The following is a 25,927-nucleotide window of genomic DNA, read 5'->3' on the forward strand; positions in this document are numbered from 1 at the left end:
ATGTGGCTTCGCCATATTTTTGTATGCTAGCCAGGTACAGCAGGCAGGTACGGCTGCCCCCAACCCCCAGTTGCCTATTTGTACCCGGCTGGGAACCAAAAATAAAGGGAAGCCCTTTTTTTATTATTTCATGAATTTCATAAAATAATTAGAAAACAAATGACGTAGGCTTTGCCCCATTTTTGTGTCCAGCCAGGTACAACTAGGCAGCTGGGGATTGGAATCCGCAGCACAGGTTGGCCTGAGCTTTCTGGGCCCCACTGCTGCGATTTGCAGTCTGCAGCCGCCTCAGAAAATGGCATTTTCATAGAAGCGCCATCTTCTGGCGCTGTATCCAACTCTTCCAGCACCTGCCTGCTATACCTGGCTAGCATACAAAAATATGGCGAAGCTCACGTCCTTTTTTTGTAGCTTTTTGGCAAAAAAAAAAAAAAATGCTTCCCTGGATTTTCCATTGCCAGTGAAGGTAACACCAAGCAGTGGGGGTTAGCAGCCAGTAGCTGCTTGGATTACCCTTAGCTAGCAATACAAAAAATGCAGTGGGAGCTAACATATATTTTTTTTAATTATTTATTTAAATAACTAAAAATAAAATGGGCTTCCCTGTATTTTGATTGCTGGACATCACAGTGCTGTAAAAATAAATCTTTAAAAAAATGACGTAGCGCTCCGCGGTATTTTTGATTCTCAGCGCAGATAAAGCAGACAGCTATGGGTTGCCACCCCCATCTGCCTGCCGTTACCTTGGTTGGCAATCAAAATACAGGGAAGCCCATTAATTTTTTCTATTTAAAAAATAGTTAAAAAAAAAAAATTACGTTGGGTCCCCCCATTTTTGATAGCCAGCTAGGGTAAAGCAGACGGCTGTAGCCTGAAAACCACAGCTGGCAGCTTTACCGTGGTTGGGGATCCAATGTGGAGGTCCCCTCAGGCTCTTTTTTATAATTATTTTATAAATATTAATAATTACACAATAAAAGTAGGGGACCCCCCAAATTGGATCACCAGCCAAGGTAAAGCGGACAGCTGTGGTCTGGTATTCTCAGGGTGGGAAGGTCCATAGTTATTGGGCCTTCACAGCCTAAAAATAGCAGGCCGCAGGCACCCCAGACGTGGCGCATCCACTAGATGCGCCAATCCTGGCGCTTCACCCCAGCTCATCCCGTGCCCTGGTGCAGTGGCAAACGGGGTAATAAATCGGGTTGATACTAGCTGTAAAGTCACCTGAGATCAAGCCCAGCAGTTTGTGATGTCATGGCGTCTATTAGATACCCAACATCATAAACTGTCAGTACTAACAAAAACAAAAAATCGACAAAAGAAATTTATTTGAAAAAACAGTCCCCAAAACATTTCCTCTTTCACCAATTTATTGTAAGAAAAAAAATAAAGGGGTCCCACGACGACTCTGGACCGTCTAGAATATGGGGGGGGAGACACTCAGGGAACGTATCCCCCATTTTCTAGGAGTGCGGACCCTTCATGTGAGGAGTGTGGGTGCAATGAATCTGCACTCACTCTCCCCGGGTCCACAGCAGCAGAGTCCATGTCGTAATGGTTGCTACCAAAGCTGCAATGCCCTGCTCATGAGGTAAGGGCATGCCTAATCAGGAGAACTACTGTAGAGGAAGCTCTGCTCACTGGTATATAGGTGCTCAGAGGTAATAATAGATAAAATTAGTGAGTAACCTCGGCACTCTATATCTCCCAGACTAAGTCAGTAAGTCACAACGGATAGTAATGCAAAATCACTCTTTATTGGTCCGTATTAAGAAAATTTTTTTTTCATAAGCATATATGTTTTTGTCCAAAACAAGTTACAAATGACGTTTCGGCCTGAGCCTTCGTCAGATTGGACTTATCTGCTTGTAATCATGAAAAATGACAATAATCAGTATCACATAAGAGTGAGAGAACAATAACATAAACTCGAACAATGTAGAGGTACAATTGGGATGCAGCAAAAAAATTGCAACACAGCAAGAAATGAAACACATGATACAAATGTCATAATACAGTACAAGGACAATATAGTAATGACAAATATGGGGTCAGAGTAGACTTAGACAGCTCTGGTACGAAAGAGATGTCAATCATAAAGTAACATGTGCAGTAGGTGTAGAGCTACACTATGCATGGCAGAGCTAATGGGTAGACCGACCATAGAAAAAGTAGAGAAAAAGTGGAGAAAAAGTGGAGAATAAGTGGAACATAAGAGGAGAAAAAGTGGAGAAAAAGTGGAGAAAAAAGTGGAGAAAAAGTGGAGAAAAAGTGGAGAAAAAGTGGAGAAAAAGTGGAGAAAAAGTGGAGATTAAGAGGAGAAAAAGTGGAGAAAAAGTGGAGAAAAAGTGGAGCATAAGAGGAGAAAAAGTGGAGAAAAAGTGGAGAAAAAGTGGAGAAAAAGTGGAGCATAAGAGGAGAAAAAGTGGAGAAAAAAGTGGAGAAAAAGTGGAGAAAAAGTGGAGCATAAGAGGAGAAAAAGTGGAGAAAAAAGTGGAGAAAAAGTGGAGTAAAAGTGGAGAAAAAATGGAGAAAAAGTGGAGAAAAAGTGGAGATTAAGAGGAGAAAAAGTGGAGAAAAAGTGGAGAAAAAGTGGAGCATAAGAGGAGAAAAAGTGGAGAAAAAAGTGGAGAAAACGTGGAGAAAACGTGGAGGAAAAAGTGGAGAAAAAGTGGAGAAAAAGTGGAGAAAAAGTGGAGCATAAGAGGAGAAAAAGTGGAGAAAAAAGTGGAGAAAACGTGGAGAAAAAGTGGAGCATAAGAGGAGAAAAAGTGGAGATTAAGAGGAGAAAAAGTGGAGAAAAAGTGGAGAAAAAGTGGAGAAAAAGTGGAGAAAAAGTGGAGAAAAAGTGGAGAAAAAGTGGAGCATAAGAGGAGAAAAAGTGGAGAAAAAGTGGAGAAAAAAGTGGAGAAAAAGTGGAGAAAAAGTGGAGAAAAAGTGGAGAAAAAGTGGAGATTAAGAGGAGAAAAAGTGGAGAAAAAGTGGAGAAAAAGTGGAGCATAAGAGGAGAAAAAGTGGAGAAAAAAGTGGAGAAAACGTGGAGAAAACGTGGAGAAAAAGTGGAGAAAAAGTGGAGAAAAAGTGGAGAAAAAGTGGAGCATAAGAGGAGAAAAAGTGGAGAAAAAGTGGAGAAAAAAGTGGAGAAAAAGTGGAGAAAAAGTGGAGAAAAAGTGGAGAAAAAGTGGAGAAAAAGTGGAGATTAAGAGGAGAAAAAGTGGAGAAAAAGTGGAGAAAAAGTGGAGAAAAAGTGGAGCATAAGAGGAGAAAAAGTGGAGAAAAAGTGGAGAAAAAGTGGAGAAAAAGTGGAGCATAAGAGGAGAAAAAGTGGAGAAAAAAGTGGAGAAAAAGTGGAGAAAAAGTGGAGCATAAGAGGAGAAAAAGTGGAGAAAAAAGTGGAGAAAAAGTGGAGTAAAAGTGGAGAAAAAATGGAGAAAAAGTGGAGAAAAAGTGGAGATTAAGAGGAGAAAAAGTGGAGAAAAAGTGGAGAAAAAGTGGAGCATAAGAGGAGAAAAAGTGGAGAAAAAAGTGGAGAAAACGTGGAGAAAACGTGGAGGAAAAAGTGGAGAAAAAGTGGAGAAAAAGTGGAGAAAAAGTGGAGAAAAAGTGGAGCATAAGAGGAGAAAAAGTGGAGAAAAAAGTGGAGAAAACGTGGAGAAAAAGTGGAGCATAAGAGGAGAAAAAGTGGAGATTAAGAGGAGAAAAAGTGGAGAAAAAGTGGAGAAAAAGTGGAGAAAAAGTGGAGAAAAAGTGGAGAAAAAGTGGAGAAAAAGTGGAGCATAAGAGGAGAAAAAGTGGAGAAAAAGTGGAGAAAAAAGTGGAGAAAAAGTGGAGAAAAAGTGGAGAAAAAGTGGAGAAAAAGTGGAGATTAAGAGGAGAAAAAGTGGAGAAAAAGTGGAGAAAAAGTGGAGCATAAGAGGAGAAAAAGTGGAGAAAAAAGTGGAGAAAACGTGGAGAAAACGTGGAGAAAAAGTGGAGAAAAAGTGGAGAAAAAGTGGAGAAAAAGTGGAGCATAAGAGGAGAAAAAGTGGAGAAAAAAGTGGAGAAAACGTGGAGAAAACGTGGAGAAAAAGTGGAGAAAAAGTGGAGAAAAAGTGGAGAAAAAGTGGAGATTAAGAGGAGAAAAAGTGGAGAAAAAGTGGAGAAAAAGTGGAGCATAAGAGGAGAAAAAGTGGAGAAAAAGTGGAGAAAAAGTGGAGAAAAAGTGGAGCATAAGAGGAGAAAAAGTGGAGAAAAAAGTGGAGAAAAAGTGGAGAAAAAGTGGAGCATAAGAGGAGAAAAAGTGGAGAAAAAAGTGGAGAAAAAGTGGAGTAAAAGTGGAGAAAAAATGGAGAAAAAGTGGAGAAAAAGTGGAGATTAAGAGGAGAAAAAGTGGAGAAAAAGTGGAGAAAAAGTGGAGCATAAGAGGAGAAAAAGTGGAGAAAAAGTGGAGAAAAAGTGGAGAAAAAGTGGAGATTAAGAGGAGAAAAAGTGGAGCATAAGAGGAGAAAAAGTGGAGAAAAAAGTGGAGAAAAAGTGGAGAAAGTGGAGAAAAAAATGGAGAAAAAGTGGAGAAAAAGTGGAGAAAAAGTGGAGAATAAGAGGAGAAAAAGTGGAGAAAAAGTGGAGAAAAAGTGGAGAATAAGAGGAGAAAAAGTGGAGAATAAGTGGAGAAAAAAATGGAGAAAAAGTGGAGAAAAAGTGGAGAGAAAGTGGAGAAAAAAATGGAGAAAAAGTGGAACACCCTTTGGTACCTTTCATGTGGCACTAAGGGGTGCTTAGCTTTGTATTTAGCCAAAAAAATGAAAAAAAAAATGACATAGGGTTCCCCCTAGTTTTGTAGCCAGCTAGGGTAAAGCAGACGGCTGCAGCCTGCAGACCACAGCTGGCAACCTCACCTTGGCTGGTAATCCAAAACTGAGGGCACCCCACGCTGTTATTTTAAATTAAATAAATAATTAAAAAAAAAAACCACGTAGGGGTCCCCCAAAATTGGATCACCAGCCAAGGTAAAGCAGACAGCTGGGGCCTGATATTCTCAGACTAGGGAGGTCCATGGTTATTGGAATCTCCCCAGCCTAAAAATAGCAGGCCGCAGCCGCCCCAGAAGTGGCGCATCCATTAGATGCGCCAATCCTGGTGCTTCGCCCCAGCTCATCCCGCGCCCTGGTGCGGTGGCAAACGGGGTAATATTTGGGGTTAATACCAGATGTGTAATGTCACCTGGCATCAAGCCCTGGGGTTGGTGAGGTCAGGCGTCTATCAGATACCCGACATCACCAACCCAGTCAGTAATAAAAAAAAATACACGACAAACACATTTTTATTTGAAAAAACACTCCCCAAAACATTCCCTCTTTAACCAATTTATTAGATTGAAAAACAAATCCAGGTCTGGTGTAATCCAAGGGGTTGCCATGACGATGCACACTGTCCCAGTCAATGAAGAGCAGGATGTTCCCCATTGGCTGGGAGAGCAGTGCAGTGACCTGAGCTAACATCAATGGGTCAGCCCAGGTCACTGCAGGGCATGACAAGTGCTGCTGTCAGTGAGGTACATTACCTGCGCTGATCTCCAGCACACTGACAGCCCCTGTCACTGAGGTCAATGACCGGCGCCTTCACATCAAGTATCGCGAGAGGTCCGTGACGTCACCGCCAGTGTCAGTCTCGGGTCGGAAGCGAGAGGTGATGTGACAAGCGGCGGCCATGGAGGACAGTGACAGCGCTGAGGTCGGGATGGCGGGACTTCATCACCGCAGGTAAGCCGAGCGAGCGAGCGAGCGAGCGAGCGAGCGAGCGGGCGGGCGGGCGGGCGGGCGGGCGGGGGGGGGGGGTGGATGTGTGTGTGTGTGTGTGTTTGTGTATGTGTATGTATGTGTACATGCCGCGGGCAGGAGGGGGTGGAGCGAGCTGAGCGGGAAAGTGTGGGCTTCCTGCACGTAACTAAGATAAACATCGGGTTACTAACCAAAGCGCTTTGCTTGGATACCCGATGTTTATCTTGGTTACCAGCTTGTGGCAGGCTGCCAGCGATGGCTCCTGCTCACTGTAGCTGTAAAAAGCCCTGCTTTTTGCTGCTAGAACCGTTCTCGAACGTATCTAGAACTATCGAGCTTTTAGCAAAAAGCTCGAGTTCTAGTTCGATCTCGAACAGCCCAAAAATCACTCGAGCCGCGAACTGGAGAACCACGAACCACGAACCGCGCTCAACTCTACTCAACACCCTATATAAGGTGTGCTTAATTATTAGGCAACTTCCTTTCCTTTGACAAAATGGGTCAGAAGAGAGATTTGACGGGCTCTGAAAAGTCCAAAATTGTGAGATGTCTTGCAGAGGGATGCAGCAGTCTTGAAATTGACAAACTTTTGAAGCGTAATCACCGAACAATCAAGTGTTTCATGGCAAATAGCCAACAGGGTCGCAAGAAGCGTGCTGGGCAAAAAAGGTACAAAATAACTGCCCATGAATTGAGGAAAATCAAGCGTGAAGCTGCCAAGATGCCATTTGCCACCAGATGGGCCATATTTCAGAGCTGCAACGTTACTGGAGTATCAAAAAGCACAAGGTGTGCCATACTCAGGGACATGGCCAAGGTAAGGAAGGCTGAAAAACCACCACCTCTGAACAAGAAACATAAGATAAAATGTCAAGACTGGGCCAAGAAATATCTTAAGATTGATTTTTCAAAGGTTTTATGGACTGATGAAATGAGAGTGACTGTTGATGGGCCAGATGGATGGGCCAGAGGCTGGATCAGTAAAGGGCAGAGAGCTCCACTCCGACTCAGACGCCAGCAAGGTGGAGGTGGGCACTGGTATGGGCTGGTATCATCAAATATCAACTTGTGGGACCTTTTCGGGTTGAGGATGGAGTGAAGCTCAACTCCCAGACCTACTGCCAGTTTCTGGAAGACAACTTCTTCAAGCAGTGGTACAGGAAGAAGTCGGTATCGTTCAAGAAAAACATGATTTTCATGCAGGACAATGCTCCATCACATGCATCCAACTACTCCACAGCGTGGCTGGCCAGTAAAGGTCTAAAAGATGAAAAAATAATGACATGGCCCCCTTGTTCACCTGATCTGAACCCCATAGAGACCCTGTGGTCCCTCATAAAATGTGAGATCTACAGGGAGGGAAAACAGTCCACCTCTGGGAACAGTGTCTGGAGGCTGTGGTGGCTGCTGCACGCAATGTTGATCATAAACAGATCAAGCAACTGACAGAATCTATGGATGGTCGGCTGCTGAGTGTCATCAGAAAGAAAGGTGGCTATATTGGTCACTAATTTTTTTGGGTTTTGTTTTTGCATGTCAGAAATGTTTATTTCTAAATTTTGTGCAGTTATATTGGTTTACCTGGTGAAAATAAACAAGTGAGATGGGAATATATTTGTTTTTTATTAGGTTGCCTAATAATTCTGCACAGTAATAGTTACCTGCACAAACAGATATGATCCTAAGACAGCCAAATCTATAAAAAAAAAACCCACTCCAACTTCCAAAAATATTAAGCTTTGATATTTATGAGTCTTTTGGGTTGGTTGCGAACATAGTTGTTGATCAAAAAAATCCTCTAAAATACAACTTGCCTAATAATTCTGCACACAGTGTAGCTTGGAGATTAATCCTATGAGATTGTCTTCTATGGATGGCTATGCTCTTTAACATACAGAAGTCATTGTGCAGGGAGGAAGAAGTGAGTTGTGACCATTATCTATTGGGATGGTTTTTATGGTGCATTTTTATCATGCCTGTGATAATAATGATAAAACTACATGAAAAGTGATTTGTACAACCTCACATCCTCTGTAGTGACCTAGAACTGCCATGTCTCCATTATAACTGTGTTTACAGGGGCTGTCTAATCATCATCAGCTACTGTGATAGTACTTTTTGTTCCTCTTGCGGAGCGCTTCACTGGAACATGAAGTGTCACTATACAGTAATTTCTGGTTACTGAGATGATGTCCCTCTTCAAAGAACAAAACGGCCATGAAATCCCCATGAGGACACCATGAGATCACATGATGAATACCATGAATTCACATATGGAAAGTAACATTAAATTAGATGACACTAGCTGAATTGTATACCTTGGGAGACTAGTGACAGAATGAATTAAAAAAACAAACACTGGAGTGCCCCTTTAAATCAGTTTTAAGGTATCTTCTGAATTTCTCTAGATATAATACCAATATCATTTTTCCTTATATCTATTTATCAAAGAATATATTAACTGATGCCACCAGGACTGACCTGGCTCTGTGACAGTGTGACGTAGATAGGAGTTTAGCAAACAATTGGGAATTTTTATTGCAAGAACAAATAAACTATTATATATTTATTTGAGGTCATCTCTCAACTACTATCTGGTGAATGGTTAAATTAAAATAGAAATTTTAAGCCATTCACACAAATTTTACCTGAATTTTAATAAAAGGAATCTGTCAGCAGCTTTGTGCTATGTAATCTGAAAGTAACATGATGTAAGGGATGAGAGTCTGATTCCAGTGATTGTCATTTACTGAGTTGTGTGTTGTGTCAACACAATCAGTGTTTTATCAGCAGGACAAGCTGCTGTAGCGCCCCTGAGACCCTCAGGGCACTACAGGGAACTGCATCCTCTTGGGGATGCAGGACCTACCCCCTGGGACCTGGAGTACCATTGCCTTTTCCACCAAAACACAATCTAAATCCTAGTTCTCCTCTCCACACTGGACATAGATGGTTAACCATGTAAGGTGATGGTCGCCATGGGAACGAGTCCCTGGGTATAGCCAGCCTGGTGGGAGGGGTCAGTCAGTGAGAGAGGAGTCGGGAGCACACAGGAGAGGTGTGCGGACGTGCCAGAGCTGGGTCCGTGTAACTATGACCCTGGGGTCAAAGGAGAGAGGTCGCCAGGACGGGTACCGAGATACCGCTGGAACCGGAGCACGCACAGGGCACAGGGCCCTAGGTCAAGCACAAGTTTTAGACTGTTTGGCAAATACCTGCCCGGTGAGGACCCCTTCACGGACTTCACCGAACCAAATAATCCGGGGGCATCAGCAGTAAACTAAGATCGGGATTCGGACACTTACCTCTCCACAGGGTCCGCACTGCCCGCCGTACGGAGAAGGAGACTGTACCCCTCCACGCTATGGGAACTCAATCTACAGAGAGTGCCGGGGATGGAGCAACCTGGGTCACTACATTGCCACTGGTCCTCCGGGGACCTGAACCAGCAACCCCTGGGTCCACAGTGAGTGGAGACTGTAAAGGCTGCTTTACACGCAGCGACATCGCTAGCAATGTCGCTAGAGATCGCACCCGCCCCCGTCGTTTGTGCATCACAGGAATATCGCTGCCCGTGGCGAACAATATCGCTGGTACGCGTCACACCAACTTACCTTCCTGACGACATCGCTTTGCCGGTGAACAACCTCTTTTCTAAGGGGGTGGTTCGTGCAGCATCGCAGCATCACAGCGACATCACACAGCGGGCCACCAATAGAAGCGGAGTGGCGGAGAACAGCCGCATGAACTCCCACCTCATTGCCGGAGGACGCAATGTTCCCAGGGTATCACACGTAGCGACGTGTGCTGCCTCAGGAACGACGAACAACCTCCGTCCAGAATGAGCAACGATATATTGAAAATGAACGACGTGTCAACAATCAACGATTTGGTGAGTATTTGGGATCGTTAGCGGTCGCTCGTATGTGTCACACTCAACGACATCGCTAACGAGGCCGGATGTGTGTCACGAATTCCGTGACCCCAGCAACATCTCGTTAGCGATGTCGTTGCGTGTAACTGGGCCTTTAAATACAACCTGGTGTGGTCTCCATTATTGCCCTTCTACATCTCCCAGGCACAGCCCTATCTGTGGAGGGCCTACCATCACAGCTGCCACTACCACCAGCCCTGGGAGTACCTACATTAAGTAGCGGCGGTTCTCCATCCCTAACCGCAACCCGCAGGTGGCGTCACATGACAAAAACTCTTATCTCCCCTGTAAATACCTCCCGTTAACAAAAGGGGCGCAGAACACTGGACCAGGCAACGGCGACCAGAGTGACATTCCCATTTGTTACCACCCGGGATCGAGTACCCCCTTCTCTGGGCGCTATTTCTGTCAATATACAATGTACTCAGCAGCCAATCAGTGGTGTGGGTGGGGTTTTACAGAGCTCAACATTCCGAGCTCTGCTACAGAAAACTTTACATCACAACTGCTGCACCCAAAGTGATACATTTGCTGCACCCAAACAAAGTGATACATGACTGGAATCAGGGTTGCTGTCCCTACTTCATGCAGCTGTCAGGTTAAATAGCAAAAACCTGCTGATATTCTATATAACAAGGAATTTCAATAGAAACTCCGGTATTAACAGACTCCATGATTATCACTATGCCTCTAAAAAAACCCAAAAGGGATGCAAGTCCCATGCCATCATGTTCAATCATTTCCCTGAAGCCGTCTTAGCACTGAAAATCTACAGTTTCAAGTAACCATTTCCGAGAACTCAGACTCTTGATGCACACACAGATATCTAAAATAATAGGAAATGATCCATTTAACTACTTTACTGCATCTGGCAACAAAGAGAAATCAAATAACATCGTTTACTGATTGAGGAGACGGCAAAGACTTGGTGTTAAATATACGTCCATGTTCTTTTTCCTACAATAACAGCATCAAATTGAGATTATATTTATATATATATATATATATATATATATATATACTGCTCCAAAAAAAAAAAAGGGAACACTTAAACAACAAAATGGTATTTTAGTGTTCCATTTATTATATATATATATATATATATATATATATATATATATATATACTACAGTTAGGGTCACTTAGATATTTCCTTAATTTTGAAAGAAAAACACTTTTTTTTTCAGTGAAGCTAACATTAAATTAAACAGAAATCCCCTCTATACATGTTATGTGGTAAATGACTATTCTAGCTGCAAACGTCTGTTTTTTAATGCAATATCTACCTAGGTGTATAGAGGCCCATTTCCAACAACCACCACTCCAGTGTTCTAATGGTACATTGTGTTTGCTAACTGTGTTAGAAGGGTAATGGATGTTTAGAAATCCCTTGAAATCCCTTGTGCAAGTATGTTAGCACAGCTAAAAACAGTTTTGCTGATTAGAGAAGCTATAAAACCGACCTTCCTCTGCGTAAGTTGAGAATCTGCAGCATTACATTTGTTGGTTTCATTAAACTCTCAAAATGGCCAGAAAAAGAGAACTTTCATGTGAAACACGGCAGTATATTCTTGTTCTTAGAAATGAAGGATATTCCATGTGAGAAATTGCTAAGAAACTGAAGATTTCCTACAATGATGTCTACTACTCCCTTCAGAGGAGAGCACAAACAGGCTCTAACCAGAGTAGGAAGATACGTGGGAGGCCGCGCTGCACAACTGAGCAACAAGACAAGTACATTAGAGTCTAGAGTTTGACAAATCGACACCTCACAGGTCCTCAACTGTCAGCCCTCAAAACGCCAGTGTCAATGTCTACAGTGAAGAGGCAACTCCGGGATGCCGGCCTTCAGGGCAGAGTGGCAAAGAAAAAGCCATATCTAAGACTGGCTTATAAAAAGGAAAAGATTAATATGGGCAAAAGGACACAGACATTGGACAGAGGAAGATTGGAAACAAGTGTTATGGACAGACGAATTGAAGTTTGAGGCGTTTGGATCACACAGAAGAAAATTTGTGAGATAGAACAACTGAAAAGATGCTGGAAGAGTGCCTGACGCCATCTGTCAAGCATGGTGGAAGTAGTGTGATGGTCTGGGGTTGCTTTGGTGCTGGTAAAGTGGGAGATTTGTACAAGGTAAAAGGGATTTTGAATAAGGAAGACTATCACTCCTTTTTGAAATACCATGCCATACCCAGTGGACAACGTTTGATTGGAGCCAGTTTCATCCTACAATTGACAATGACCCAAAGCACACCTCCAAATTATGCATGAACTATTTAGGGAAGAAGCAGCAGCTGGTATCTATCTGTAATGGAGTGGCCGCCCAGTCACCAGATCCCAACCCTATAGAACTGTTGTGGGGGCAGCTTGACCGTATGGTGCAAGAAGTGCCCATCACCCAATCCAACTTGTGGGAGGGGGGAAGCATGGGGGCGAAATATCTCCAGATTACCTCCGCAAATTAACAGCTAGAATGCCAAAGCTCTGCAAAGCTGGAATCGCTGCAAAGGAGCATTCTGTGCCGAAAGCAAAGTGCGAAGGAGAAAATTATTATTTCAAGTAAAAACCATTATTTCTAACCTCGTCAATGTCTGGACGATATTCTCTATTCATTATGCAACTCATTTGATAAATAAAAGTATGATTTTTCATGGAAAAAACAAAATTGTCTGGGAGACCCCAAACCTTTGAACTGTAGTGTGTAAACAATAGATAAAAATAATAGTGAAAAAAAATGACCAAGAGTGTAATGAAATATGCTATGTCTTTATTTTTTTTTGTTTTGTTTTTTTAGTGTGACATGACGGATTTTCCCGAGTTCACCATTGTCACCTACGTTGGCCATTCACCTTTCACATATCTCAATTATTTGCTGTAAATTCTTCTTCCTCAAGGAAAAGTGATGACTGATAAGATAAACGTCACCTTCTGAGATTAGTTATTATGTATCTAACTCCTTCCTCTTGATGTGTCTCCTTTACTAAACATTTCTAGTTCCTATAGAATAAAAATGATGGTCTGTTTTTTCTTTATAAGCCTCTGTTGTTCCTCTGGGTAATGATTGATTAAAATGACATTTGGGTCCTACCTTATAGTAAAGACAGACAGAGACAGGCAGACAGAGAGAGACATACAGAGAGAGACAGCCAGACAGAGAGAGAGAGAGAGAGAGAGACAGACAGAGACATACAGAGAGGGACAGAGACAGACAGAACAGAGACATACAGAGAGGGACAGCCAGACAGAGAGAGAGAGACAGAGACAGACAGAGACACACAGAGAGACGCACAGACAGAAACAGACAGGGAGACAAACAGAGAGAGACAGAAAGAGACAGAGACACACAGAGAGAGACACATAGACAGACAGGCAGACAGAGACATACAGAGAGAGACAGGCAGACAGAGACAGACAAAGAGACAGACAGACACAGACAGAGACAGACAGAGAGACAGACAGACACACACACACACACACACAGAGACAGATATAGACAGACAGAGAGACAGAGACATACAAAGAGAGACAGACAGAGACAAAGGAAGACAGACAGAGACACACACAGAGAGACAGACTGAGAAAGTGTCATGATCCAGGTCGGCTTTTCCCTGCTGCTGGTTACACCCAGCTCTGGCCTGGTCATGTCAGGGGTTAACTTCCCTTGCCTCGTTCTGGATCCCAGGGCACTATATCTTGCCTCCCTATCCATGGTTCAGTGCCAGTGATATTTTTGCTTTGCAGTGTGTATACTGGCTCTGGTGAGTGTTCCCGATCTGTCCTGCCTCCCTGCTACTGTGTCCTGACCTTGACCCTCCCCCCATCTGTCCCAGCCCCTGATTTCCCTCTCCTGTCTGTTGTTTGAGTTCCCCTCTGCATACCTGATCTCTTATGCTTTCTGACTTTGATATTGATCCTCCCTTTGCACTGACTTGACTTTCCTGGCCAGACCCTGAATGTGTGACTATTCTTTTGCCCCCTTGTGATTCGCCTGTTGACATTGCTGAAGTCAGAGACATACAAAGAGAGACAGACAGACAGACAGACAGAGAGGGAGACAGACAGAGAGAGACAGAAAGAGACAGAGAGACAGACAGAGAGACAGACAGAGAGAGAGACATACAGAGAGAGACAGACAGACAAAGAGACAGAGACAAAGAGAGACAGACAGACACAGACAGAGAGGGAGACAGACAGAGAGAGACAGAAAGAGACAGAGAGACAGACAGAGAGACAGACAGAGAGAGAGACATACAGAGAGAGAGACAGACAGACAAAGAGACAGAGACAAAGAGAGACAGACAGAGACACCTGTGAGAGACAGACGTAGACAGACAGAGAGACAGAGACATACAAAGAGACAGACAGAGAGGCAGACAGAGACAGAGACAGATAGAGAGAGAGAGACAGAGAGACAGACAGCGAGAGACATACAGAGAGAGAGACAGATAGACAAAGAGACAGAGACAAAGAGAGACAGACAGAGACACCTGTGAGAGACAGACGTAGACAGACAGAGAGACAGAGACATACAAAGAGACAGACAGACAGAGAGGCAGACAGAGACAGAGACAGAGAGACACAGAGAGGGAGGATGAGAGAGTGGGAGAAACAAAGACACTTAGTTACTATCCCGGCACCGATGAGTACTACAGCTAGTTAATTTATAAAGGGCACTTTCTGTGCAACAGAATAAAGCGATTATGAGCAAGTTACAGTTCTGCCACTTACTAATTACCACTAGTGATCAACAGGGAGAATGCTAATGAGTTTTCAGCTTAATGTCAGCCATTGCTTTGTTGTTTTTCTGCCTTTTTTTTCTGTACATCCCTATTAACGACACCCACATGTTTCATAGACACAGCTATACTTCACGTTTGATCTTGATACTCCTTATCCTTTTCGGTATCGCTGAGCGATAATATAATCTATATGGTGTAACTCTGGTTTTATTGAAGTTTACACTTCTAGGGAACTGAATCTGCTTAGAACAAAAAAAAATGAACATACAAATTATTTATATCACATTGATTGGTTTCCATTGATCCAATGGATCAATGTAAATAATTCAGCCATAACTATATAATTTATAAAAAAAAAAGAAGTAACTGTGAGAATTTCACCCATTTTTATTCTGCAATCAATCATACTGAAATAAAAATAATTATTGCTATCAGGTAATTTGACATTTTTAATATTACAAAATTTTAATTTCAAAGGGACAAATTAATCTATAATATTTTATAATGTAAAATCTGAATTTGGGGCATAATATAAAACTAAATTTGTTTGTGTGAACCACTAGTAACACAATAAGGTTGATCAACAGGTGGCATGCTATTTAATGAACCTAGAAGCAAAACACTACCTATGCAGTCATTTAAAGGGAATCTGTCAGCAGGTTTTTGCTATGAAAGATGAAAACAGCATGCTGCAAGGGTTAAAGCATAGAATTCAGGGATACCTGTCTTGTCAATGTCCAATCAGTTGTTTATTTGCTATGTTTGTTTAAGCAGCAGGAGTTATCATTGCTCGTACTAAATTGTCGTGTGCATTTCAGTCCAGTACTCTGATTTACTCCTCACTGTCCATGTACAATCTCTATTTTAAGCCTGGTGTGGGTAGGACATCTATCTCAGTGGCTAAATCTAAAAATTCTTATTGTGTCAGAATGGCTGCAGCCAGTAATCTAAGTGATACATTGTTGGATTCAGGATCTCTTTGCCTACATCATGCTGCTCTCAGATGAGGTAGCAAAAACCTGCTGACAGATTCCCTTTAAGCCACACAGGGGCTGATGGGGTAGGTATACCTAGCCATCAAGCCAACTTTTGCTGAAACTTATGAAAACTTCTCTTTTAAATTGATCACGGGATCTTATAGTACATACTTGGTATAATTTCTGATGTATTGTTCAGCTTCTGTAAATTCTCCTTTGAGGAAACAGGACACCAGGGGTTAGGTTTCCCTTATATATTAAATTCATTTTCTGCTTTTTGTAAGAGCACATTTTTTTCAAGGATTCAAACTTAAAATCATAGTATGGAAGGCAGAAACTCTAGCAGTGAGCCACAGTCTACACGGTTGTATAAGAGCGAATTTACTCTGGAGAGGGTAATATACATGCATGTGTGTATTTTATTTTATGTGCCTAATATGAGTGTGGTGTGGCGCCCCTGACCTGGTCAGGCACCACTGAGTACTGCACCCATGCTGGGGACAGTACAATACAGGTAATCCAGAAGGCTGACCGGGGTGTGGAACACAGGCGCATAGTAATCAGCTCTCACACATGTACCCATGAGAGGACCCCTGGGGATCCCAGGAGGGGGAAAAGCCTTGACCTTCACTGGAATAGTGGAGGGGGCCAAAAGCCTCCATCTCCTCTCAAGGGGTGTGGTAAGAGAATCTGGTTGCTAGGTGGCGTAGGCAAGAACAGGAGAGGAGGGGCAGTGAGTCAGTTAGAGCAGAACTCCATAGGGCTCAGTGAGGAGCAGACCTGTGGGGCTGTTGCTGTCTAACAGCGCCCGCGCAGTGGCTACTGACGGGGGGAGAACGGTCAACTAGGAGTGCTACCCGAAACCCATCTCAGCTAGAGAGAAGAGCACGGAGTGGGAAGTAAGGAGACTGCTAGGGAGTACCAGGCCCAAACGGGCGGCAGATCCCGAAGCGGAGATAGATCCAGCTTTCTTTTGCTAAACCTGCCGGTGTGGGGCTCTCAAAGCCCACGCCACAACACCACAAAAAGCCGCAGCCACGTAGCCACAGTTAGGGCCCATAGCTCACAGGAGGCAAGAAGCTGGAGTGATCTGGCCCAGGCGACAAGCACACGGCGAACGAAGGGGAGAGAGGCTGCAGCATCTTCCCTGGGTGACCCCCATAGGGACTAAAAGTCGGGGTCACCCCAAACCACCAAGGGCTAAGGAAGGCGAGTTGGTAGTCACCCTCATAAAGTCAGCCTGAAGGATACCTGGTTCCCACCTGGTTCATCTCAGCTACGCCCGGGCTACTCACCCTGCCATCAAATGTGAGTAAAGCCCTTGAAAGACAGTTCTGCCTGTGTGAGTCATTCTGCGACTTGTAGTACTACGCACCTACATCGGGCCCTGGGGCTTGCCTCACTCTCAGGAGGCTATTCCAACTAACTGCACATACCATCAGCCCCAGGCGACCCTCAACCTGCAGTGGCGGTCCCTACTGGCCGCAATACTGAGAGTGGCGTCACGATCAAACAGAAGATTTCCTACCAGTGACGGAGATCCAGCTACGTGGAGTCCCTGAAGGTAATGCACCGACACAACACCTGTGGGGCTTCACATCTGGCGTCACGAACAGGATAAGGACTAGACCTGTTCAGACAGGTGACCATGTGCCTGGGCGGTCCGCTTGAAAAATTGGAAGCGCCGCCATATTGCCACCATGAAAAGCGCGCTGAAAAACAACAGCAGCCCGCGCTGGAAGAAGTTACCGCCCACGAAGAGGTGTGGCTACCCAGAGATCCCCTGCAGAGTTCTGACCTTGCCAGCTATGAGAGTGGAAGCGTCCAGAGACGTCGGGACAGAAGGGGAGCCAGAAGCCTGCTGCTGGGAGAGGAGCTGCTGAAAGAGGCAGAGCAGAAACTGAACAGCTTGCTATTAGAGGCAACGGCGAGTCCACAGCTGGAGAGTCGTGCAGAAGAGGGCGCAGAAGAAATGGCGTCTGACCGCAGAAATCCAGAACCGGGCTCCGCTGCCTGGTGGTATCGGGAGCTGGCCCAGTTCTGCGACCGACTGGAGACCCGGGTCGTGGAGCAGATCCGAGAAGAACGTATGGAACTTCTGGAGATGGCTGCCGCGGTTCAGGCCTATGAGAGGGGAACCGCACGACGAGTGCCAGACCGGACGGCGACGACTCAGACCCCGATGCTGCCACCGATGGGTGAGTCCAGTATTACCCCTGCCGGCCCGGATGCCCCGACCCCTGCTGCCACGCCCGCGGTCCCTGAAGAGGCGCCCGGCGCGGCGACGCTGAGCCAGGCCGCAGCCACGCCAGGTGCGGCCCGCCAAGCCCAGGCCGCCGCAGCGATGCCCTGCTCGGCCCGCCAAGACCCGGCCGCCGCAGCGATGCCCTGCTCGGCCCGCCAAGCCCCGGCCGCCGCAGCGATGCCCTGCTCGGCCCGCCAAGCCCCGGCCGCCGCAGCGATGCCCTGCTCGGCCCGCCAAGACCCGGCCGCCGCAGCGATGCCCTGCTCGGCCCGCCAAACCCCGGCCGCCGCAGCGATGCCCTGCTCGGCCCGCCAAGCCCCGGCCGCCGCAGCGATGCCCTGCTCGGCCCACCAAGACCCGGTCCCTGCAGCGACGCCCAGCCCAGCCTGCACAGATCCCATCGCAGCTGCGACGCCGATCCAGGCCGCCGCCATACAGGGCGCGGCCCGCCAAGACCAGGCCGCCGCCAAACAGGGCGCGGCCCGCCAAGACCAGGCCGCCGCCATGCCGGGCGCGGCCCGCCAAGACCAGGTCGCCGCCAAACAGGGCGCGGCCCGCCAAGAGATTGCATCACCATTTACCCCGGCCTGCAAGGCCAGAGCAGACACCGCTCCCCAGTCCAAAGAGGTCCCTGCTGGAAAGCCCACGCTGGGGGAGGACCCCGAATACTGGCGGCTGAAGGCTGACATGGAGGCCAAGTTTCCACAATGGTTGGTGGACCGGTACATGCTCCCTCCGCACACCCCCAAGAGGGTTCCGGCAACCCCTGCAGCAACCACGCCAAAGAGTCCCCCGCCTGGGCCTGCTGAAGAAAGCCCATCCCCAGCACTGCCACCAAAGGAGTGCCAAGAAGAACTAAGGGGGAGAGGAGGCCAGGAAGCTGAGGAGCTGACTCTGGAGCCACCAGCAGTGGATCTATACTCAGAGCCGGAGATGTTGCCCTATTCCCGTTGGGATGAGGAAGACCTGACACAGTCCGCTGACGAAGATCTGCCTAAGTTCAAGTAAAGTACAGCAAGTTTTGACCAGTTTGGAAAGTTTGTTTTGCAACGTTTTAAAGTTCAAGAATGTGCCCACAAAAACTATTGTGAGAAAACCATAAACCTTAAGGCTATGAACTGGCTATAGCCACAAACTCTCGCAGTGTAAATAGTTACACCAAAAGGGCACCACCACCACCAGAGTCAGCCTGTTTAGGGGCTTGGCTCGTCTGCAACCAGGAGGAGCCCGTCCGTATATAGGGCCTTGGCTTACCTGCAACCAGAGAGCATGCCTGTTTATGGGGCCTGGCTCTCCACCACAAAGAGGGTACCTGGTCAGCACCAACTGTGGAGGCCGCCTCTGCATCCTGCCAGAAGAGGCTGAAGGCGCGGATCCACCAAGCCAGGTATACCCTGAAACCACCAGCCCATGAAAGCCGCCTCTACATCCTGCCAGAAGTGGCTGAAGCCGCGGCCAACGTGAAAGGGTTTTGGGTGGGTTAACGGACTTGTGGGTGGAGGGTGGTGATGTATGGTACCTGGTGCTTTTAAAATGTTTTACATGTTTTAATGTTTTATGCATTTTTAAAATGTTGTCTTGCAGCCCGAGGACGTGCTGGTGATAACTAAGGGGGAATGTGGCGCCCCTGACCTGGTCAGGCACCACTGAGTACTGCACCCATGCTGGGGACAGTACAATACAGGTAATCCAGAAGGCTGACCGGGGTGTGGAACACAGGCGCATAGTAATCAGCTCTCACACATGTACCCATGAGAGGACCCCTGGGGATCCCAGGAGGGGGAAAAGCCTTGACCTTCACTGGAATAGTGGAGGGGGCCAAAAGCCTCCATCTCCTCTCAAGGGGTGTGGTAAGAGAATCTGGTTGCTAGGTGGCGTAGGCAAGAACAGGAGAGGAAGGGCAGTGAGTCAGTTAGAGCAGAACTCCATAGGGCTCAGTGAGGAGCAGACCTGTGGGGCTGTTGCTGTCTAACAGCGCCCGCGCAGTGGCTACTGACGGGGGGAGAACGGTCAACTAGGAGTGCTACCCGAAACCCATCTCAGCTAGAGAGAAGAGCACGGAGTGGGAAGTAAGGAGACTGCTAGGGAGTACCAGGCCCAAACGGGCGGCAGATCCCGAAGCGGAGATAGATCCAGCTTTCTTTTGCTAAACCTGCCGGTGTGGGGCTCTCAAAGCCCACGCCACAACACCACAAAAAGCCGCAGCCACGTAGCCACAGTTAGGGCCCATAGCTCACAGGAGGCAAGAAGCTGGAGTGATCTGGCCCAGGCGACAAGCACACGGCGAACGAAGGGGAGAGAGGCTGCAGCATCTTCCCTGGGTGACCCCCATAGGGACTAAAAGTCGGGGTCACCCCAAACCACCAAGGGCTAAGGAAGGCGAGTTGGTAGTCACCCTCATAAAGTCAGCCTGAAGGATACCTGGTTCCCACCTGGTTCATCTCAGCTACGCCCGGGCTACTCACCCTGCCATCAAATGTGAGTAAAGCCCTTGAAAGACAGTTCTGCCTGTGTGAGTCATTCTGCGACTTGTAGTACTACGCACCTACATCGGGCCCTGGGGCTTGCCTCACTCTCAGGAGGCTATTCCAACTAACTGCACATACCATCAGCCCCAGGCGACCCTCAACCTGCAGTGGCGGTCCCTACTGGCCGCAATACTGAGAGTGGCGTCACGATCAAACAGAAGATTTCCTACCAGTGACGGAGATCCAGCTACGTGGAGTCCCTGAAGGTAATGCACCGACACAACACCTGTGGGGCTTCACAGTGGCAGTGTGCATGGAGATGAGGGGACAGGGGCTCCTAGACTCACCGTCAGGCTAGTGGACCCAAGCTATCCCTGATCTCAGCATTACCTCTGATGGTGAGGATGTCTGAACCGCCTTCCTTGCCCTGGTCCTGACTAGCCCTGATCTTATACTCCCCTCCCCCAACCCCAGAGGAGAGTCGGGCAGGAATGATAAAGCCAACAGAAATAGACAAACAGGGGAAAACAAATCTCTATCTCACAACACACCCACACAGAGGTATAAGACAAAAAGAGATTAGGAGGAAAATAAGAGCAGGGAGGAAACAACAAGACAACGCGAGAACTCCACAACTATTCCACACACAAAGTAATACAATCACCAGCGCGACTGGGATATAACAGCACAAGGACTGTGCAGAAGCTATAGTCGGCATGGGAAGACAGGCTCCACCATCTTAAAAAGGTGGGGAGTGACTGTGATAGGTCTCCCACAACATGTGATCCAAGAGGTAACCAGCAGGCTAGCAGATTAACTCCTGCAAGCCTGATTACTAATGGGAACACAGCTGGTTGATGCCCAAGCCTGTCTAGAGGCATAGTGTGGAGTGTCAGATTCTGCAGTGTGAACAGGATCAGATGCCTCCATGACACTCGGCGAGTTTAGAGCCAATTACCGTGTGATAATGAGTATGTTTGTGTAAGTGACTATTGCGTGTGTATATGTTTGTGTCTGCGTGTATATCCTGGTTGGGCATAATGGAGGGGGAACACAAACATGTGTCCTGCGCGGGAGCCCTTTACTGTCAGTGCCCGCTCCTGGATGAACATAGCATAGACTATAAACCATGCTTGGCTCAAGTTTAACAACATTAATATATAAAGCAAATGTGCATGTATACATATATGCACCTTGTTTAATTAATTATTTATGTTTTGCTTGTAATATTTTGTCTTAACAGTTGTAGAATGGGTTCCAACCAAAGTCCGCACCATTGCTGGCACCTTGGCAGGATATTCCTACACGGTTGGGCAGCTTCTCTTGGCGGGTTTAGCATACGGTATACGAGACTGGCGATGGCTACAACTCTCTGTCTCGCTTCCATTTTTTATTTTCTTTCTTTATTCCTGGTGAGTGCAATGTATAAGGATAAGCTATGTAATGATATTTGCATACTGTCTGGCAAAATATATTTTGAAAATGAAAAAGCCCAAAACTGTCTTTTGTAGCACATTTTAAAAAATATGGTAAAAAAAGTCCTAAACTAGCTGGTGGAATAAAATAACTTCTGGAGGGAACTGTTGAAGACTTGTACCAAATTTTGCAACTTTTTAAAAAGTCCCATTTGGTGAACCAATATAAACCATCTACAAAAACCACATCAACAGAAAACTCAGAAAGCTAACTACAAATAGGTCATTGCTTGGTCAATATTTGTCATTGATGGGTTATTCTTCGACATTGCTGGGTCAGTGTTGGCCATCGTTTGGTCATTATTAGCCATTGATGTGTCAATCATAAAGGCCACTGCTAAGTAAGTACTGACCATTAATGGGTCAGCATTGACCATGGCTGGGTCATGGTTGGCCACTGATGGATCAGTGATGGTCACTGCTGGGTCAGTGTTGACCAGACTGCCAGGACCCAAACACCACCTTTTCCCCCCTAGAAAGACACCACACAATTCTTTATAAGTTAAATTGCTTTTATTTTCATTTATTCAATTTTTTGGAGAGGCATAGGGAAAAAACACTCTCATCTTTTACATTGGCATAAATTTTGGTCGCAGCTTTTAAATTAGGCATTACCAGCCAACACCATGGGGTTTAGGGAAATTTTCCGCCACCGGCCGTCCGGTGCGGGTATTTCACCACCAGTTTTCCTACCCCTTCCGCCAAGGAGCAGCACAGCGCTAGCAAGCTGTGACCCCCCCACAAACCACAATACCTGAGCCATCTCCTCGCACATTCCCACTACCAACATATCCGGAACAGATCATTTAAGGAGTACCCACTCCCACATAAGGAAAGCCAAGCCATTACCTTCTAATTGGCGGTGCCACCACCAATTTTTTTTTTTAATATATATTTATATATTCTACCACTTAGGTAGTGTCACGCTCCCCGGGTCCTCACCCCCGTTCCCCGGCTCACCTGCCACGCTCTCCGCTCCCCAGTCACCGGATTCCGTCCGTCCCAGGGCTCCGGGCCCCCGATCCCGGCGCCCGACAGCTTCCCTGGACCTGGCCGGCTCCCCTGCGTCCTCCTCGCAGCCTCCTTCCCTGGCTTCTGGCACCCGGGCGGCGCGCATGCGCATTAGGGCGCGCGCGCGGTCACTGACCTTTTCTTAAAGGGCCAGCGTCCATTAACAGGAAATGAGGTTGCACAGGTACAGGGTATATAAGGGGTCATTGTCCAAGGGGGCGGGGCCTGATCTTCGTGTTCCCTGAGCTAGGAGTCAGGTCTCCTGGTGTTACTGTGCTCGTACTCACCTATCTCTCTTTGTAGAGCCGTGCCTGCTTCGCCATCCAGTCTGCCGTATCCTGAAACCCGAACGCTGTCCATCTGCCATCCTGACAGTCCGCACCACCTCGGATCCCTGCGGTGACCCGTCTTCTTGCTCCCAAGGTTCCGGACCCCGCCTGACATCATCTCGGCTTCCGAACCTGAGCTGCGTCACCCGGACTACCACCCGTAACTCCGTAGTCCCAGGGACTTCTCCGCTATACCTGTGTGCAAGGACTGCTCTGCTGTTTCTAGTGCTCCAGCTGCCGGACTCTTTGCTACCATCTAGGAGTTCGGTCCAGTGGATCCACCTCCTGGGCCTGCCCGTACACCTGGCCGTGACAGTAAGATCAGGCCATGGATCCCGCTGCAGCACTATTGGCCCTGCAAGAGGAACTCCAACGCCAGCGTGAAGTCCAGACCCGCATGCTGCAATTTATGACCTCCGTGGACACCCGCCTGTACACGTTACAAGCATCCATGACGCCTGCGGCACCCAGGTCCTCCAATGGACAATCCACGGCTCCCGCACCAGTGGCAGCCTCGTCGGGTGCTTCCCAACTCCGGTTGGCTTCACCACCTCGTTATTCTGGAGATCCCAAGACCTGCAGGGGCTTCATCAACCAATGTTCCCTTCATTTCACGCAGCTGCCACATCTATTCGCCTCCGACCAAGCCAAGGTCGCCTTTATAATGTCCCACCTAGAGGGCGAGGCACTGGCGTGGATGAACCCCTTGTGGGAGAAGGAGGACCCCGTGACCAAGAACCTTCGAGAGTTCCTGCAGGCCTTTCGCAGTACCTTTGACGAGCCGGGACGCGCCTCTGCGTCTGCCTCATCACTTCTCCGCCTACGTCAAGGAACACTGACGGTGGGCCAATACGCCATCCGTTTCCGCACTTTGGCTTCTGAACTCGGGTGGAATAATGAGGCCCTGACAGCCGCCTTCTGGGAGGGACTCTCGAGTCGCATCAAAGATGAGTTGGCGGGTCGTGACTTGCCCTCCACCCTAGATGCCCTGATTGCCCTGGCTACTCGAGTGGACATTCGTTTTCAGGAGCGCTCTAAAGAGCTGTCTCGTGAGAGACGACCGGTACGGCATTCCTCACCTCCCCAGAAGCCCTCCGCACCTCAGTCATCAACAGCTGGGATTCCCGTCCACGAGCCCATGCAGATTGACCGAGTACGACAGTCTGAACAGCGTCGAGCAGAGCGGCTCGCCAAGGGCCTCTGCTTTTACTGCGGAGAGGGCACACACCTGCTACGCGCCTGTCCAGAGAGGCCGGGAAACTCCAAAGCCTAGGGTTGGTAGGAGAGGCCACCCTAGGTGCTGGGACTCTCTCAGACCCGGTTATGTGGACTGTGCAAGTGTCAACGGGAGAGACACGGTTCACGGCTGAGGCATACCTCGATTCCGGGGCAGCAGGCAATTTCATTCAGCAGGCCACGGTGGACAAGTACCAGCTGCCTGTTACTCCACTTGACAAACCCCTCGTGATAGCCTCTGTGGATGGGAGACCCCTCTCTGATACCATCTCCTGGGTCACCAGACCGGTCGAACTACGTATCGGTGCCCTGCACACCGAGAACATCTCTCTCTACGTCCTTCCACACATGTCCCATCAAATCCTGCTGGGACTTCCCTGGTTGCGGACACACGAACCCTCAGTCAGCTGGGGTACTGGCGAAATCACCCGATGGGGTCCTTCTTGTCATGAGAAGTGTCTGAAGTCCATACCACACATCCGACGACCTCCGGTTCCAGAGAACCTACCGGAACTGCCCTCGGCCTATTGGTCCTTCGCAGACGTTTTCGACAAGAAGGAGTCTGAGGTACTTCCGCCACACCGTCCCTACGATTGTGCCATCGACCTGCTCCCAGGAACAACACCACCTCGAGGACGGATATATCCGTTGTCCCCAGCCGAAACCAGGGCCATGTCTACCTACATCACAGAGAGCCTGGCTAAGGGATTCATCCGGAGATCCTCCTCTCCTGCGGGAGCGGGCTTCTTCTTCGTTAAGAAGAAAGAGGGTGACCTACGCCCCTGCATCGACTACCGGGGTCTGAATCAGATCACCGTAAAGAACAAGTACCCTCTGCCGCTCATCCCCGAATTGTTCGACCGGCTCAGAGGAGCCCGTGTGTTCACCAAACTGGATCTTCGGGGTGCTTACAACCTAGTTCGTATCCGCTCTGGGGACGAATGGAAGACCGCGTTTAATACTCGCGATGGGCACTATGAATACTGCGTGATGCCCTTCGGCCTATGTAATGCACCAGCAGTCTTCCAAGAATTGGTGAACGACATCTTCCGGGACCTCCTCTACGTCTGTGTAGTAGTGTATCTGGATGACATCCTTATCTACTCTCCGGACCTCCAGACCCACAGAGAGAACGTCCAGCTGGTCCTACAACGACTGAGAGAGAATCGTCTATACGCCAAATATGAGAAGTGTGTCTTTGAGCAGTCTTCTCTCCCTTTCCTGGGATACATCATCTCGGGTACTGGACTGCAAATGGATCCTAAGAAGGTGTCCTCCATACTCAACTGGCCTCCCCCTTCTGGACTAAAGGCAATCCAACGGTTCCTGGGATTTGCCAACTACTACCGCCAGTTCATCCCTCACTTCTCTGCCCTGACTGCTCCTCTCTCCGCTTTGACCAAAAAGGAGGCTAATCCAAAGGACTGGTCACCTGCGGCCGACGCCGCGTTTTGCTCACTGAAGCGAGCATTTGCCTCCGCTCCTGTACTCCACCGTCCGGAGTTAAACCGCCAGTTCACCTTGGAGGTGGATGCCTCCTCCTCGGGAGCCGGAGCAGTGCTCATGCAAAAGTCCTCCTCCGGGAAGATGGTTACATGCGGTTTCTTCTCCAAGAGCTTCTCTGCACCTGAACGTAATTACACCATCGGTGACCGAGAACTATTGGCGGTCAAACTGGCTCTGGAGGAATGGCGCTACCTCCTGGAAGGAGCAGTGTACCCCGTGATTATCTACACGGACCACAAGAACCTGGA

At 47.6% G+C, this 25,927-nt stretch overlaps 1 protein-coding gene across 3 annotated transcripts in view; it reads left to right on the plus strand.

Annotated features, from left to right (window-relative positions):
- Window positions 1-25,927, plus strand: part of LOC142255191 (solute carrier family 22 member 6-A-like) — a 196,214-nt gene that overhangs the window by 126,330 nt on the left and 43,957 nt on the right. For all 3 annotated transcript variants that reach the window (XM_075326687.1, XM_075326688.1, XM_075326686.1), the window contains one exon: window positions 21,366-21,534. In XM_075326687.1, coding sequence (XP_075182802.1) covers window positions 21,366-21,534 — 169 coding nt within the window. The remainder of the gene's footprint in view (window positions 1-21,365; window positions 21,535-25,927) is intronic.

Source organism: Anomaloglossus baeobatrachus, chromosome 10 (genome assembly GCF_048569485.1).
Source record: "Anomaloglossus baeobatrachus isolate aAnoBae1 chromosome 10, aAnoBae1.hap1, whole genome shotgun sequence".
Classification (NCBI taxonomy): domain Eukaryota; kingdom Metazoa; phylum Chordata; class Amphibia; order Anura; family Aromobatidae; genus Anomaloglossus; species Anomaloglossus baeobatrachus.